General features: G+C 53.0%; 1 protein-coding gene across 2 annotated transcripts; it reads right to left on the bottom strand.

The window, feature by feature from the left end:
• Positions 1 to 323: 323 nt before the first annotated feature.
• TK1 (thymidine kinase 1) lies at positions 324 to 13,375 on the bottom strand. Of its 2 annotated transcripts, XM_030828123.1 has the most exons (7): positions 13,106 to 13,249; positions 12,964 to 12,995; positions 11,276 to 11,386; positions 8,811 to 8,904; positions 1,770 to 1,859; positions 1,291 to 1,410; positions 324 to 1,185 (listed from the first exon to the last, which is right to left on the bottom strand). In XM_030828123.1, the coding sequence occupies exons 1-7, from the start codon at positions 13,169 to 13,171 to the stop codon at positions 994 to 996; spliced, it is 705 nt and encodes a 234-aa protein (XP_030683983.1). In that variant the 5' UTR covers positions 13,172 to 13,249; the 3' UTR covers positions 324 to 993. The 2 variants fall into 2 exon arrangements, with proteins under 2 accessions (XP_030683983.1, XP_030683982.1); XM_030828122.1 differs by having other exon boundaries at positions 324 to 1,410; positions 13,106 to 13,375.
• Between the last annotated feature and the right edge of the window lie 111 nt (positions 13,376 to 13,486).

Raw genomic sequence — 13,486 nt, 5'->3', positions numbered from 1 at the left:
GCCAGGAGTTCAAGACCAGCCTGGCCAACATGGTGAAACCTCGTCTCTACTAAAAATACAAAAATTAGCCAGGTGTGGTGGTACACGCCTGTAATACCGGCTACTTGGGAGGCTGACGGGGGAGAATCACTTGAACTGGGGAAGCAGAGGCTGCAGTGAGCAGGGATCGCAACACTGCACTCCAGCCTGGGCGACAGAGACCCTGTCTCAAAACAAAAGAAAACAAAAAGATCTGGAAGAAAATCCCCACCTGAATGAAGTTGGAGCTGTCCACGAGACCCGGGGAAACCCAGGTGAAAGAGAAATGTGCGTCCACCAACCAGTGAATTTTAAATTAGTTAATTTCATACACTACAGCAGAGGCGTGGACCCTGCCCTCTCTCCCCACTTGAAGAAATAAGCCCCTGGGATCCAAGTCGCAGCAAGGTTGGTGCCACCCACCTTGGTGAAAGATGCTGTTGTTCCTGTGGAAACCATCATCAGAGGTAGGAAGGGCTTTGAGCCCAAAAGGAAACAAGAGGATGTGAGTCCAGGCCATCCTCAGGGGAGGGCGGGAGCCCATCCCAGGCAGAGGGGCCTAAGCCTCAGTGAGGCCCAAGGCTCAAAGGTGCTGGCACAGGCTTCCCAGGGAGAACAGAAACTCAGCAGTGAAAGCCGCAGAGGGGAAGAAGCAGGCTGATGTCAACAGCGTGTGGCTCTGTCCCTCACCCCAAGGAGGGGGAGGGTGCCAGATCCCAGACCACCAAGCGGGGCCAGCTCCAGCCTGGGCGATCAACCCAGCAGCTGAGAGGGAAGCTTTAAGCAGGCCGGTGGGTAGGAGAGGAGGGAGCATGTGGCAGGTGGGGCAGCCACACAAAGGAGACTTCCCAGAAGGCCAAGGTGTGGTCACCCTCCACGCCTCCCGACTTCCTCCTGGAGTGGCCAGGCAGCATGCGGGGCAGCGTCCACTAGGCGGCAGTGGCAGGAAGGGAGCGGGCGGCCCTCGCAGGCCCCTCAGTTGGCGGGGCTGCATTGCAGAATCTGCTGTGGGGCAAAGAGCTTCCTGGCAGCCACGGCTTCCCCTGGCTTTCCTGGCACTGGGCAGTTCTCTTTGTTGTCTGGCCCGGCAGGCTGGCCCGAGGTCTTCTTGAAGTAGCAGAGCCGACACACGGAGTGGTACTTGTCTGCTCCCCCAATCACCTCGACCTGGCCGCAGGGACAGGGGACGGGTGAAGGGCCAGGACAGGAAGGAGGCAGAGCCACACCCCCATCCCGGCCCGCAGGGAAGGCAGGGAAGGCAGGTGGGGCTACCTCCTTCTCTGTGCCAAGCCTCTTGGTGTAGGCGGCTTCCCGGAAGCACTCCATGCACACCGCGGTCAGCTTCACCACGCTCTCAGCCAGCGGCACCAGGTTCAAGATGGCCCCAAATGGCTGCGCTCCCATGGAAAGACAGCGGGCGCTCAGCCACCTCACCAGGCGGGTTTTTCTTTTAAACCCTCTGATTCACAAGCACTGAAGCCAGGAGAGTTTGCTCTGACCTTAGTCCTTCCCCCAACCCCCAGAGCACCATGCCCGGCTCTGTCCCTTTGCCAATTCAAAGCACCTGCCACAACAGATGGCACCCAGTCTGCACAGACCATGGAGTCCCTGGGCTCAGCCAAGGCCTGAGCAGCTCGGCTGTACCCCTGTGGTGGCTGAGCCCTGGTCACCCAGAGCTGGTGTCTCTACACCCACCCAGAAGCCTCTTGCCCTCCTCGATCCCAGCTCCAGACCTGGATCAGACGCCTTACCTTCCTCTGGAAGGTCCCATCCAGTGCAGCCACAATGACAGTCTTCCCGGCGTTGGCCATGGCCTCGCAGAACTCCACGATGTCAGGGAACTGGAAAGGGCACGTGGAGAAAGAGCGTGAGCTTCCACCCCAGCAGCAGCTCCCTGGAGCCCCAGCGAAGACGCTGCCAGATCTGACAACTCTGGCCATTTGGGCCGGAGCAACTCTAATTCTCCCACGAGGCTCCCCAGGCCGGGGGACTGTCCATCTGCATGCCCCCCAGCAGACGACAGGCACATCCACAACTGCGCAGCCCCTTCCCCCTGCAGCCAGCTTCCGCTCCAAGTCCAGGTACCCAGGACTCAGCATCGGACTTCCACACCAGCTGTGCTGTTTAACACTGCAGGGGCCAAAGGCCTGCTGCCTTGGGCTCGGACACCGCTCTTAATCGGACCCATTATCTGCGTGACCTTGACAATGAATTAACATCTCTGAACCTGTTTCCTTTTCGCTAAGAGCAAGGAAGGTCCTGTTGTTTAAGGATGGAAGGCCCTAAGTTATATACATGCTCTTCGATGAATAGGTGGGTGCTTTGTGCTCTTGCCTCCCTCTTTTTAAACAGGTAATGTGCCTTGAGAAGGGGGCGGGGGTCCTACTGGCCATTTACGGAGCAGGATGACACAGCATAGCCTTCTAAATTCAGGGCCTGCACAGAGCACATTTACTGTGTAAATCAAACTTCACTTTGGCCCAGGGAGAAGCTGAAACTCTGGCAAGTGCTCTGGTGATTCTCATCAATCAATCATATCACTCTTAGCTGGTTGAGTTCATATGTCCAGACTGGCCTTTGGGTTGGGTGAAGCAGGGATGTCCTTGTCCTTGGGTGCGGGGTCTCTCTCCCAGGGCCACTCAGGCTTTCTCAGCCCAGGTACTGAGGTTTGAGGTTATTGAGAAGTGAGGGCTTAGCAAGGTGAGGACTAAGGGGTGGCTCGAAAAATTCCAGTGAGATCCAAGCAAAGCCCAACGTGACTGATTGCACTCAGCTGACTGCAGTGGCCTCTGGAGAAGGAAACCCAGACTCCAGCACGCCAGGGCCCCTCCCCACCATGCACTCGTTCCCTCTTTTTCTCTGAGGACTCATGATGTGTCACGAAAATGCAGCTCCCAGCCTGCAAGGAGCTGTGGGCCAGCACACCTCCTGCACCAGGGGCGTACCCCCTGGAGGGCTGACGCTGCCATCGCTGCCATTTGAGGCTAAATCTCGCTGTGTCCTGTGCACTGTAGGGTGTTGGGCTGCGTCCCTCGCCCCCACCCATTAGATAGATGCCAGGAACACACCTCCCACCCCCCAGCTGTGACAAAATTGTTTCCAGTTGTTGTGAAATGTCCCCTGGGTGGGAATCGAGAGGGGAAGAACCCTCCTGAGTTGAGAACCTTGCTCCTTAACCCTCCACATGATGGTAGAAGGCAGACCCCAGACTCTCCTGCATCAGGGTTTCAGGACGGAGGAAGGTCCTCAGCCCCCACTCACTCCACCTCTTGACCAACCTCGGGCTGAGGTCCGTAGTCAAAGAGCTTGGTTCTTCCACGCAGCACTTCCTCACCCGTCCAGCACTTCCAGCGATCTGCCTGCCTCAGCCTCCCAAAGTGCCGGGATCACAGGCGTGAGCCTCGTGCCGGACACTAACTTTTCCTAGATTAAACTTATTATAGATTGCATGTCTCTAACCTGAAAGGCTCCAAAATCTGAAACTTTTTTCCACAAGTGGAAAATTCCACACCTGACCTCATGGGACAGGTCACAGTCAAAACTGTGGCTCACGCCCAAATTACTAAATACATAAAATTACTCTCAGGCTATGTGCCTAAGATGTCTATAAAACATAAATGGATTTTGTGTTTACACTTGGGGCTCATTCCCAAGGTCTCATTATATTATGAATATGCAAATGTTCCAAAATCTGAAATCCGAAACACTTCTGGTCCCAGGCATTTAGGATAAGGAATACTCAACCTGTATTACTTGTGTAGTAGAACAGAAAACACAAAAAGGCCTCTTTTTTTTTTTGAGATGGAGTCTCGCTCTGTCACCCAGGCTGGAGTGCAGTGGCACGATCCTAGCTCACTGCAAGCTCTGCCTCCCGGGTTCACGCCATTCTCCTGCCTCAGCCTCCCGAGTAGCTGAGACTACAGGCGCCCACCACCACGCCCGGCTAATTTTTTTGTATTTTCAGTAGAGACAGGGTTTCACCGTGTTAGCTAAGATGGTCTCGATCTCCTGACCTCGTGATCCACCTGCCTCTGCCTCCCAAAGTGCTGGGATTACAGGTGTGAGCCACTGCGCCCAGCCTCGTCTATTTTTTTTGAGACCGAGTCTTGCTCTGTCATCCAGGCTGGAGTGCAGTGGCATAATCTTGGCTCACTGCAACCTCTGCCTCCCACGTTCAAGCAATTCTTGTGCCTCTGCCTCCCAAGTAGCTGGAATTACAGGTGCGTGCCACCACGCTTGGCTAATTTTTGTATTTTTAGTAGAGATGGGGTTTCACAATGTTGGCCCGGCTGGTCTCAAGCTCCTGACCTCAAGTGATCTGCCCGCCTCGGCCTTCCAAAGTGCTGGGATTACAGGTGTGAGCCACCGTGCCCAGCCAGAAAAAAAGTTTAAAAATATAAATCAGAGCTCCTACTGTTGCCAAGCGACCCTGCAAGCCCACCACACACTGTGCAGCTGTTGATGAACACGTGGGGGTGGTGCTGGGGCCAGGGTGCCCATCCACCACCAGCATCTGAAGCACATCACCCCCAGCTATGAGCTTCGGGTTTTCCAGGTGAATCTCTCTTGGATGCCAGCGGTTTCTACAAAGCAGTGTGAGCACCCGGGGTACAAAGAAGCATAGAAGCTTCTGACCCAGGGCCTTCCTCAGGACAGCACGGTGGCTACTCTGTGAAAGGCTTTCCTTGCTGACCCAGAAAACAGGAACAAGGCAGGTTAGGCCAGGCTTCATCTACTGTCCACGTAGACGATGAAGGAGCGAAGGACCGTCCTTCTGTGGGGTCCCATGCTAGGAACCCCTCTCCTCGATCTAGAACTGCTTGCAATGGGAAGACCCTGAATTTCTTTTGTTTTTTTTTGTTTTTTGAGACAGAGTTTTGCTCTTGTTGTTGCCCAGGCTTGGAGTGCAATGGGGCAATCTCGGCTCACCGCAACCTCCGTCTCCCAGGTTCAAGTGATTCTCCTGCCTCAGCCTCCCGAGTAGCTGGAATTACAGGCATGCGCCACCACGCCCAGCTAATTTTTGTATTTTTAGTAGAGACAGAGTTTCTCCTTGTTGGTTAGGCTGGTGACCCTGAACTTCTTGAAGAGAACAAGGGCACACAGAGGCCAGGGCAGAATGCTGATGTCTGGATAGGATGTAATAAATACTCACTGAATGAACTCAAGTTTTACTTGCTGGCCAGGGAGGAAGTAGACCGAGAGATCCCTCCTATAGGCTGAACAGGGGACAGGACTTAATACGCTGGCTCATGACTTGGGGCATTTGGATGTCAAGGAAGGAGGAAGGAGAAGGGAAAAGTTTCTGCCTCGGGGGTCTGGACCAGCCTCTGTCAACAAGGTTTACGCAGAGCCAGGAGAACAGAGCTATTGAACAACTCACAGCAGCAGGTCTGAAGGAGGGAGAGCCTTGCCAAAGCTGAAGCTTCCTTGTTCTGAGAGGGCCATGTCCCCACAGCTGATGCAAAATCCCTGGATGCACTCCGAGGCCACAGTTTGGGAGCAAAAGAGAACAGCTGCAGCCCTCTTCCCAGCCTGGGCTCACTTTCTCGCCTGGAGTCCCTCAACCACAGGGCAGCAGCAACGTCTCCACATACGCAGAGGCATGAGGGTGCTCAGGGGTGCACCTCTGAAGGTCAGAAACAGAATGGGCACACCCAAGTGGGGAGGAGATGCCCGCTGCTGGGTGGTCGGGAACCCAGAGCGGACACTGGCAGGCTCAACTCCACAGGGCAGATGCCCCGCACAGGGGAAGGGACCCGTCAGCCTCCCCATGGGAACGGAATTTGCAGCTGTGACTCATACAGAATGTTGGGCAAGAACAGAACCAGGAAGGCAGGACTGGCCTGTGGGGGGTACAGGCCCTGTGACGTCCGGGCAGGGTATTCAAGCCAGAGCAGCCTGGCTCTGTGCTGGGAGGCAGGGTGGGTAGAGATCTCGAAGCACTCACCAAACAAACTCAATTATTCTTCCTCCAGGGTATAGAACTAGACTAAGTGTGGCCAGGCGTGGTGGCTCACGCCTGTAATCCCAGCACTTTGGGAGGCTGAGACAGGCGGATCACCTGAGGTTGGGAGTTCCAGACCAGCCTGGTCAACATGATGAAACCCCGTCTCTACTAAAAATACAAAAGATTAGCTGGGCATGGTGGCAGGAGCCTGTAATCCCAGCTACTCAGGAGGCTGAGGCGGGAGAATCACTTGAACCTGGGAGATGGAGGTTACAGTGAGCCAAGATTGCGCCACTGCACTCCAGCCTGGGCCACAGAGCAAGACTCTTTTTAAAAACAAACAAAAAAAGAACTGGACTAAGTATACTAAACTTATAGGTGGCCCTGTGCCCAGGTTATAGTCTTTGAAAGATCAGCAGCAGTGACGTTTGCAGCTTCCGGTCAGGCCCATGAAAACCTCACACCCAGGGGCTCTGCCACAGCTCTCCCCTTTGGTGTCTGCATACAGCCAGCCAGGGGGACCTAAGCTGCCTCGTGGGCGGCCTCCCCATCAACCGGCCTGGAACCACGTAGGGGTCTGTGAGTGAGAAATTCTTGTTATGTTTATATCAAACCACCACACTGTGTACTTCGAGGCAACCCTAAAAGTACCTAAGAGGTCAAGTCTGCTAAACCCCTTGGAGAGAGTTTCAGTTTCATTCATTTGTGATAAACTAACAAAAATAAAATCTCCAAAGCAGAGGAAAGAAAACTAAGATAACAGAAAATAACCCAGAAACTCAACCGCAGAATGTGTTCCTGAAGAAATAGAAAAATCTGGAAAAGTCTAAGAAAAGATTTTCAGAAACATAATGGAAGGAACAGCATAAATTTAAAAATAACCCAACAGTAACTTGTCAAACAAAATGGAGCATGATGAATTAGAGCAGATGTAAAAATAGTCACTGAAACAAAACACACTTTGAAAGATGGAACCCAGAACACTTCAGAGAGGGATGAGGAGAGAAATACCTGAAGTGATAATGGCTTCATTCCTTCCCCAGAAATGAAAAGGCACACCAGCTATAAAGCAGGATAAATGAAACAAAGCTTCCCCTACACACGTTGTGCTGAGAGAGAACAGATAGAATACCTGACCAGAGGTAACATTAGAGAGATGGCGGCCTTCCTCTGAGCAGAAACACAATGACCGGCGCTCCTACTTTTCAAAGCAACTAGATCAAGACCGGGCGTGGTGGCTCACGCCTGTAATCCCAGCACTTTGGGAGCCGAGGCATGCGGATCACCTGAGGTTAGGAGTTCCAGACCAGCCTGGCCAACATGGTGAAACCCCATCTCTACTAAAAATACATAAATGAGCTAGGCGTGGTGGCACGCACCTGTGATCCCAGCTACTCGGAAGGATGAGGCAGAACTGCTTGAACCCAAAAGGCGGAGGTTGCTGTGAGCTAAGATCATGTCACTCCACTCTAGCCAGGGCAACAGAGCAAGACTCTGTCTCAAAAAAAAAAAAAAAAAAAAAAAAAGTCCGGGCACGGCAGCTCATACCTGTAATCTCATCACTTAGGGAAGCCAAGGCGGGTGGATCACCTGAAGTCAGGAGTTCAAGACCAGCCTAGCCAACATGGTGAACCCTCATCTCTATAAAAATTAGCCAGGCATGATGGTGGGTGCCTGTAATCCCAGCTACTTGGGAGGCTGAGGTGGGAGAATCGCTTGAATCCGAGAGTCAGAGGTTGCAGTGAGCCGAGATCACGCCATTGCACTCCAGCCTGGGCGACAGAGTAAGACTCCGTCTCAAAAAAAAAAAACAAAAACAAACTCACACAAGATCAACCTACCCCTTGCTGCCCAGCTTAAACTAGATGACAAAAGAAAGATTTCCATACAAAGACTGGCAGCTTCCCATCTATACATCCTGGCTGCAAAAACTACTAAAAAATGTACTTCAACAAGAAGAAAATAAACGTATAAGAAACAAGCAAAAGGAACCGTGAGGCAAACCAAACACTACTCCCCACCTCCCCCGCCTTTTTTTTTTGAGACAGGGTCTGGCCTTGTCACCCAGGCTGGAGTGCAGTGGTGCTATCACCACTCACTGCAGCCTCCAACTCCCAGGCTCCATCCTTATGCCTCAGCCTCCTGAGTAGCAGGGACCACTGGTGTGTGCCGCTATGACTGGCTAATTTTTTTTTTTTTTTTTTTGGTAGAGATGGGGTTTTACTATGTTGCCCAGGTGAGTCTCCAACTCCTGAGCTCAAGTGGTCTGTTCACCTTGGCCTCCCAAAGGCTGAGATTACAGGTGTGAGTCACTGCATCTTGCCAGTAAATAGATACATGTATTTTTAAAAAGGTAAAATGGCCAGGTGTGGTAGCTCATGCCTGTAATCCCAGTGCTTTGGGAGTCCAAGCGGGGCGGATCACCTGAGGTTGGGAGTTTGAGACCAGCTAGACCAACATGGAGAAACCCCATCTCTACTAAAAATATAAAATTAGCTGGGCATGGTGGCGCATGCCTGTAATCCCAGCTACTCGGGAGGCTGAGACAGGCGAGAATTGCTTGAACCCGGGAAGTGAAGTTTGCGGTGAGACCGCACCATTGCACTCCAGACTGGGCAACAAGAGCAAAACTCCGTCTCAAAACAAAAAAGGTAAAATGAATCCTACATGACTATGACAGGGAAACTAGAAAGGGACCTTCAGAGGGTATTCCAACACTAGTTGTAGCTATTTAACCTTGTTATTTTACTAAAAGATCAGATAACCTCCAAGTCAGCGAGGGAAAACGGGAGGACAGAGCAGGAGCTGGCAGGAAGAGTGATGCCAGGACAAGCCAACTTACAAACTGCCCCTCGTCGATGCCTATGACAGCCACGCCCAGGGCCTCCTGGGCCACGTCTCGGAGCAGGCAGGCAGGCAGCGCCTCCATGGTGTTCCTGGGAAGAGAAAGCCAGAGCGTGAGCAGGGCCAGGGAGGTCAGAAGCCAGAGTGCAGGGCCCAGGGAATGGCACTGTCGTGACCACCCGCTACCTGCAAAGCAGGCTCAGTGTTCACCCAGCCGGGCTTTGAGAAGTTAGCACCAATGGGAAAGGCCCTCGTCCAGAAAACCAGTTATTTATTTATTTTTTTTGAAACAGAGTCTTGCTCTGTCACCCAGGCTGGAGTGCAGTGAGGCCATCTCGGCTCGCTGCAGTCTCCACCTCCCAATTCTCAAGGGGCTGAAGCGATTCTCCCACCTCAGCCTCGAGAGTAGCTGGGACTACTGGCACACACCATCACACCCAGCTAATTTTTGTATTTTTAGCAGACATGGGGTTTCACCATGTTGGCCAGGCTAGTCTCAAACTCCTAACTTTTAAGTGATCCACCCGGCTTAGCCTCTCAGAGGAAAACCAGTTATTTATACAAGCCATTTCACTTGATGCTTTGGACTAGAAATCAGTAATGTCCAATACAGAGCTCAATGAGACTAAAAGCTCTTCCACTGTTCAGGAGCTGGAGGCAGACTAGGCCAACTTCATCAGGTACCAGGGCCCATGATACCATTAGGGGCCGGCCAAATGTTTCCTTTTAAAATTCAGAAGAATGAATAACTAGAACTGGGCCTGGGTTATATTTGTCTTTATATTAATTATGTTACAAAATATAAATTTTAAAATCCTGTATTCTGGCCAGACACAGCAGCTCATGCCTGTAATCTTTGGGGAGGCCAAGACGGGAGGATCACTTGAACTCAGGAGTTCGAGACCAGCCTGGGTAACACAGCAAGACCCTGTGTGACAAAAAGTCTAAAAATTAAGTGGGTGTGGTGGTGTGCGCCTGTCGTCACACCTACTCGGGGCTGAGGTGGGAGGATCACTTGAGCCCAAGGGTTTGGGGTCATGTAACAGCTATGATTGAGCCACTGCACTCCAGCCTGGGTGACAGAGAGAGACCCTGTCTCAAAAACAAACAACAAACAAACAAAAAAACATACTTTACAACTATTGTTTCGTTATTACCTTGCTATAATCCTACTTCAAGTTCTGGAAAGAATGTGTGAAACAGTATTTTGGGCATTTTAAATTCCCTCTTCCCTCCCTAAACAGAGAAAGACAAAGTGAGGGCAGGTGGGAGGCCAGCTGTGGCCGCTGCAAGGGCAGCCTCTCTGGAGCCGTCAATGCTGCTGGCCCAGCCTTGGCCTCTGTGGCCTGTGTTAGAGATGACTTGTGACACACAGGCAGAAGTCATATTTAATCCCGGATCTGACTGACTCCAGAAGTTGCACTTCCAACAGCTGGAACGAAGTGACCTCCTCTGCTTTCCCTGTCCCCGCCAGGTGTAACACCACCCTGTGCTGTGGACATCGCATCTTAGGAATGAGGAAGCAAATTTGGAAAAGTCAATGACCGACATCAGACAGCATGGCCAGGAAGTGCGGTTACATCCCCACATGCAATTCCAAGCCCCAGGCACCCTCCACTCCACCACCATCTGGCTTCAGGAGCCCCTCAGCTCCCACCGAAAGCCACACACCGGGTGGATCTGTTCTCTGCACAGCTGTAGCAACTCTCGGATATAGCTCCCAGCCAGGGCTCTGAGGCCGAAGCCCTATGATGTGTGGCACAGCATGGCTTTGCCACTGGGTGCCCAGGTGGACAAGTCCAGAGGACCAAGCGAAGCGTCTCAGGCTCAGAAACATCAGGCCCACATCTGCTGCCAAGGAAGTGAATTTAACTCACAACCTGAGGTTGCAGGCAGAAATGTCCAGCGAGCTCAAACAGCTACACATAAAACAGGGAAGCGTGAAGGCTGCCAGGTGACCGGGAGCCAGCCAACAACGGACAACTAAAAAATTAAACAAAAATCAACGTGCAGGCCAAACCAAACCAGTTTGCAGCCTGTGTGAAGCTGAAACCCTACAGCAGAGTTTCTGAACATTGGCAGGCTCCTGACATTTGGGGCCAGCTCATTCTTGCATGGGGGCCATCCTGTGCGCCACAGGACCCTTAGCAGCAGTGTCCCTGACCTCTACACATTAAAGCCCAGTAGCATCCCCTCCCCTCTCCAGTTGCAACAACTAGAAATGTCTTCAGACGTTGTCAAATGGACCCTGGGGGCAAAATCACCCTCAGTGGAGAACCACTGGCTCCAGCCCAGGGAATGGAGAGTGTGTACTACCTTGCCAAGCGCCTTGGAAAGGGTGCTGATTTGAATCGTTCAATGCCAGGTCAGCATGATTAACCATCCCCATTAAAGAGAGTCTAACAGTGTGTCCTGTGCCTTGTGATTTTCCACTGGACAGGACTGCAGGGGGCAGGGACTGACCGGTCATGTGTGCAGAAGCTGCTGCTGTAGCGAGTGTCTTTGGCATACTTGATCACCAGGCACTTGTACTGAGCAATCTGGAAGCGACGGACGCGTCTCATCAACTCTGTGCTGCAAGAGGAGAGAGGGTCAGGTGAGGTCCACAGCGGGAGGAGTGGGAGAAGGAGACCCCTCCCCAACAAGCCTGGCTCCTCATTGTCCCTAGTGGTATGCAGACTGAGCCCACCACAGCCGGAAAAGAGCAGGGCAGAGCAGGCAGGGTATAATATCCCTACAAAGAGGGTTGGAAGTCAGAATTCTCTATGGAGAAGAGGTCCAGGAATGGTACTCAGGTGGTCCCAGGAAGTGTGGGAGGAGTAACCTTCCCCAGGATGTAGTGGAGAAGGCAGAAGCAAAGGCTACATGTAGAGGGGACCTGCAACTGCATTCCAAAGTAACCTCATCTCAGAGTTGTTCCCAGAGTTCAGAGCTTTTCTTTCTTTTTTTTTTTTTGAGGCGGAGTCTCGCTCTGTTGCCTAGGTTAGAGTGCCGTGGAGCGATCTCAGCTCACTGCAACCCCTGCCTTCTGGGTTCAAGAGAGTCTCCTGCCTCAACCTCCCGAGTAGCTGCGATTACAGGAGCTTGCCACCGCGCCCAGATAATTTTTGTTTTTTTTTTTTTTCAGTAGAGATGGGGTTTCACCACGTTTGACCAGGGTGGTCTCAAATTCCTAACCTCAAGTGATCAACGCACCTCAGCCTTCCAAAGTGCTGGGATTAAAGGCATGGGCCACCGCACCCAGCATAGAGCTTTTCTAAATTAATTTCAGAAAGCCTTTGTGTGCAGTGTCAAAAGCACTTGCTTCTGGATCCAAGAAGTCCACCTCTGAGCCTCATCTTCCTGAGCAAGGGGTTTGAGCTGAAGTGATCCCCAGGGCCATAAAAGAATGATGGGGCAGGGCATGGTGGCTAACATCTGTAATCCCAGCACTTCGGGATGCCGAAGGAGGAGGACTGCTTGAGACCAGGAGTTCAAGACCAGCTTGGGCAACATAGCAAGACCCCAGCTCTACAAAAATAAAATAAAATTAGCTGGGTGGAGGCAGTGCATGCCTGCAGTCCCAGCTACTTGGGAGGCCGAGGTGAGAGAATTGCTTAAGCCCAGGAGTCTGAGACCAGCCTGGGCAACATAGCATGATCCTACCTCTACGAGAACAACAACAAAACAAAAACAATGGTGGGTGGGTAGTTTACTCAAGAAACTCACTTGCCCCACCCGGGTCAGGGAATGGTTCTATCACCTCAGGAGAGCAGAGGCTCCACGGCTTCAGACTCCTTGGTGCAGAAAGCGACTGCATTTCCTTGGCCTTATAAGGAAACAGCCACATTGAATAGGGGTGTACAAAAATGCCTGGCCTACAGTGGACATAACTGGTTGCCGCCTTCTCAGAGGACTTGGTGGGGAGGAGAACTAAGCCGTAACCAGCTGTCACCAGCTCCAGGAGGGAGTGGCGTCCACACAGGAGGAGGGGCTTGGCCTGGGCAGAAGGGGGCGGAGACTTCCTTCTGGACCGAATTCAAGGGAGGAGGAGCATCCCGGGCGGGAGCTGTAGGAGGCTGTGCTGGTCCTTCTAGGGGAAGGGAAGGGAAGGGGCAAGGGGTCCCCGGAGAAGAGAAAGGAGCTCCACCCCAGCCCCGCGAAGCCATTACCTTTTTCCTGAGAACATCGGCCCGAGAATCACCTAGGAGAGAAGGTGAGGTCATTTGAGGGCCCGCCCTGCGCGGATGCCTGGGCACAGGCTATCACCACGACCCCCTCATCCCCAGCCACGCGCAGGGCTGGCCCCCGCACCTGGATCTGCCCCCGGGTCTTGCTGGGGGAGCCGGGCAGCACGGTGGGCAGGTTAATGCAGCTCATTGCGCCTCCGGGAAATTCACGGATCCAAGTACTCTCCACGGCCGTCCCGCAGTAAGCCCCTGGTTCCCGCGCCGACCGCTTTAAGCCACGGCGTGCTGGCCAATCACGAGCCGGCCCCGCCGACATGGGGCCAATCAGCGCCCGGCCGCCGGCCTGGCGGGAGATTTGGCCGCTGCCCGCCCCCTCGTGGGAGGAATCCGGGACGTGGGCCCAGGGACTGGGAGGGCCTGGAAATCAGGGCGTTGGACGTGGCTGATCGGGGTGGGGCCTGGTCTGAGCCCCGCCTCGCTCCGCCTACCAAATTTAAAGGGGGCG

Source organism: Nomascus leucogenys, chromosome 14, assembly GCF_006542625.1.
Source record: "Nomascus leucogenys isolate Asia chromosome 14, Asia_NLE_v1, whole genome shotgun sequence".
In the NCBI taxonomy this organism is placed as follows: domain Eukaryota; kingdom Metazoa; phylum Chordata; class Mammalia; order Primates; family Hylobatidae; genus Nomascus; species Nomascus leucogenys.
The sequence above is the reverse complement of the archived record's forward strand: the minus strand, read 5'-3'. Positions and strand labels throughout refer to the sequence as shown.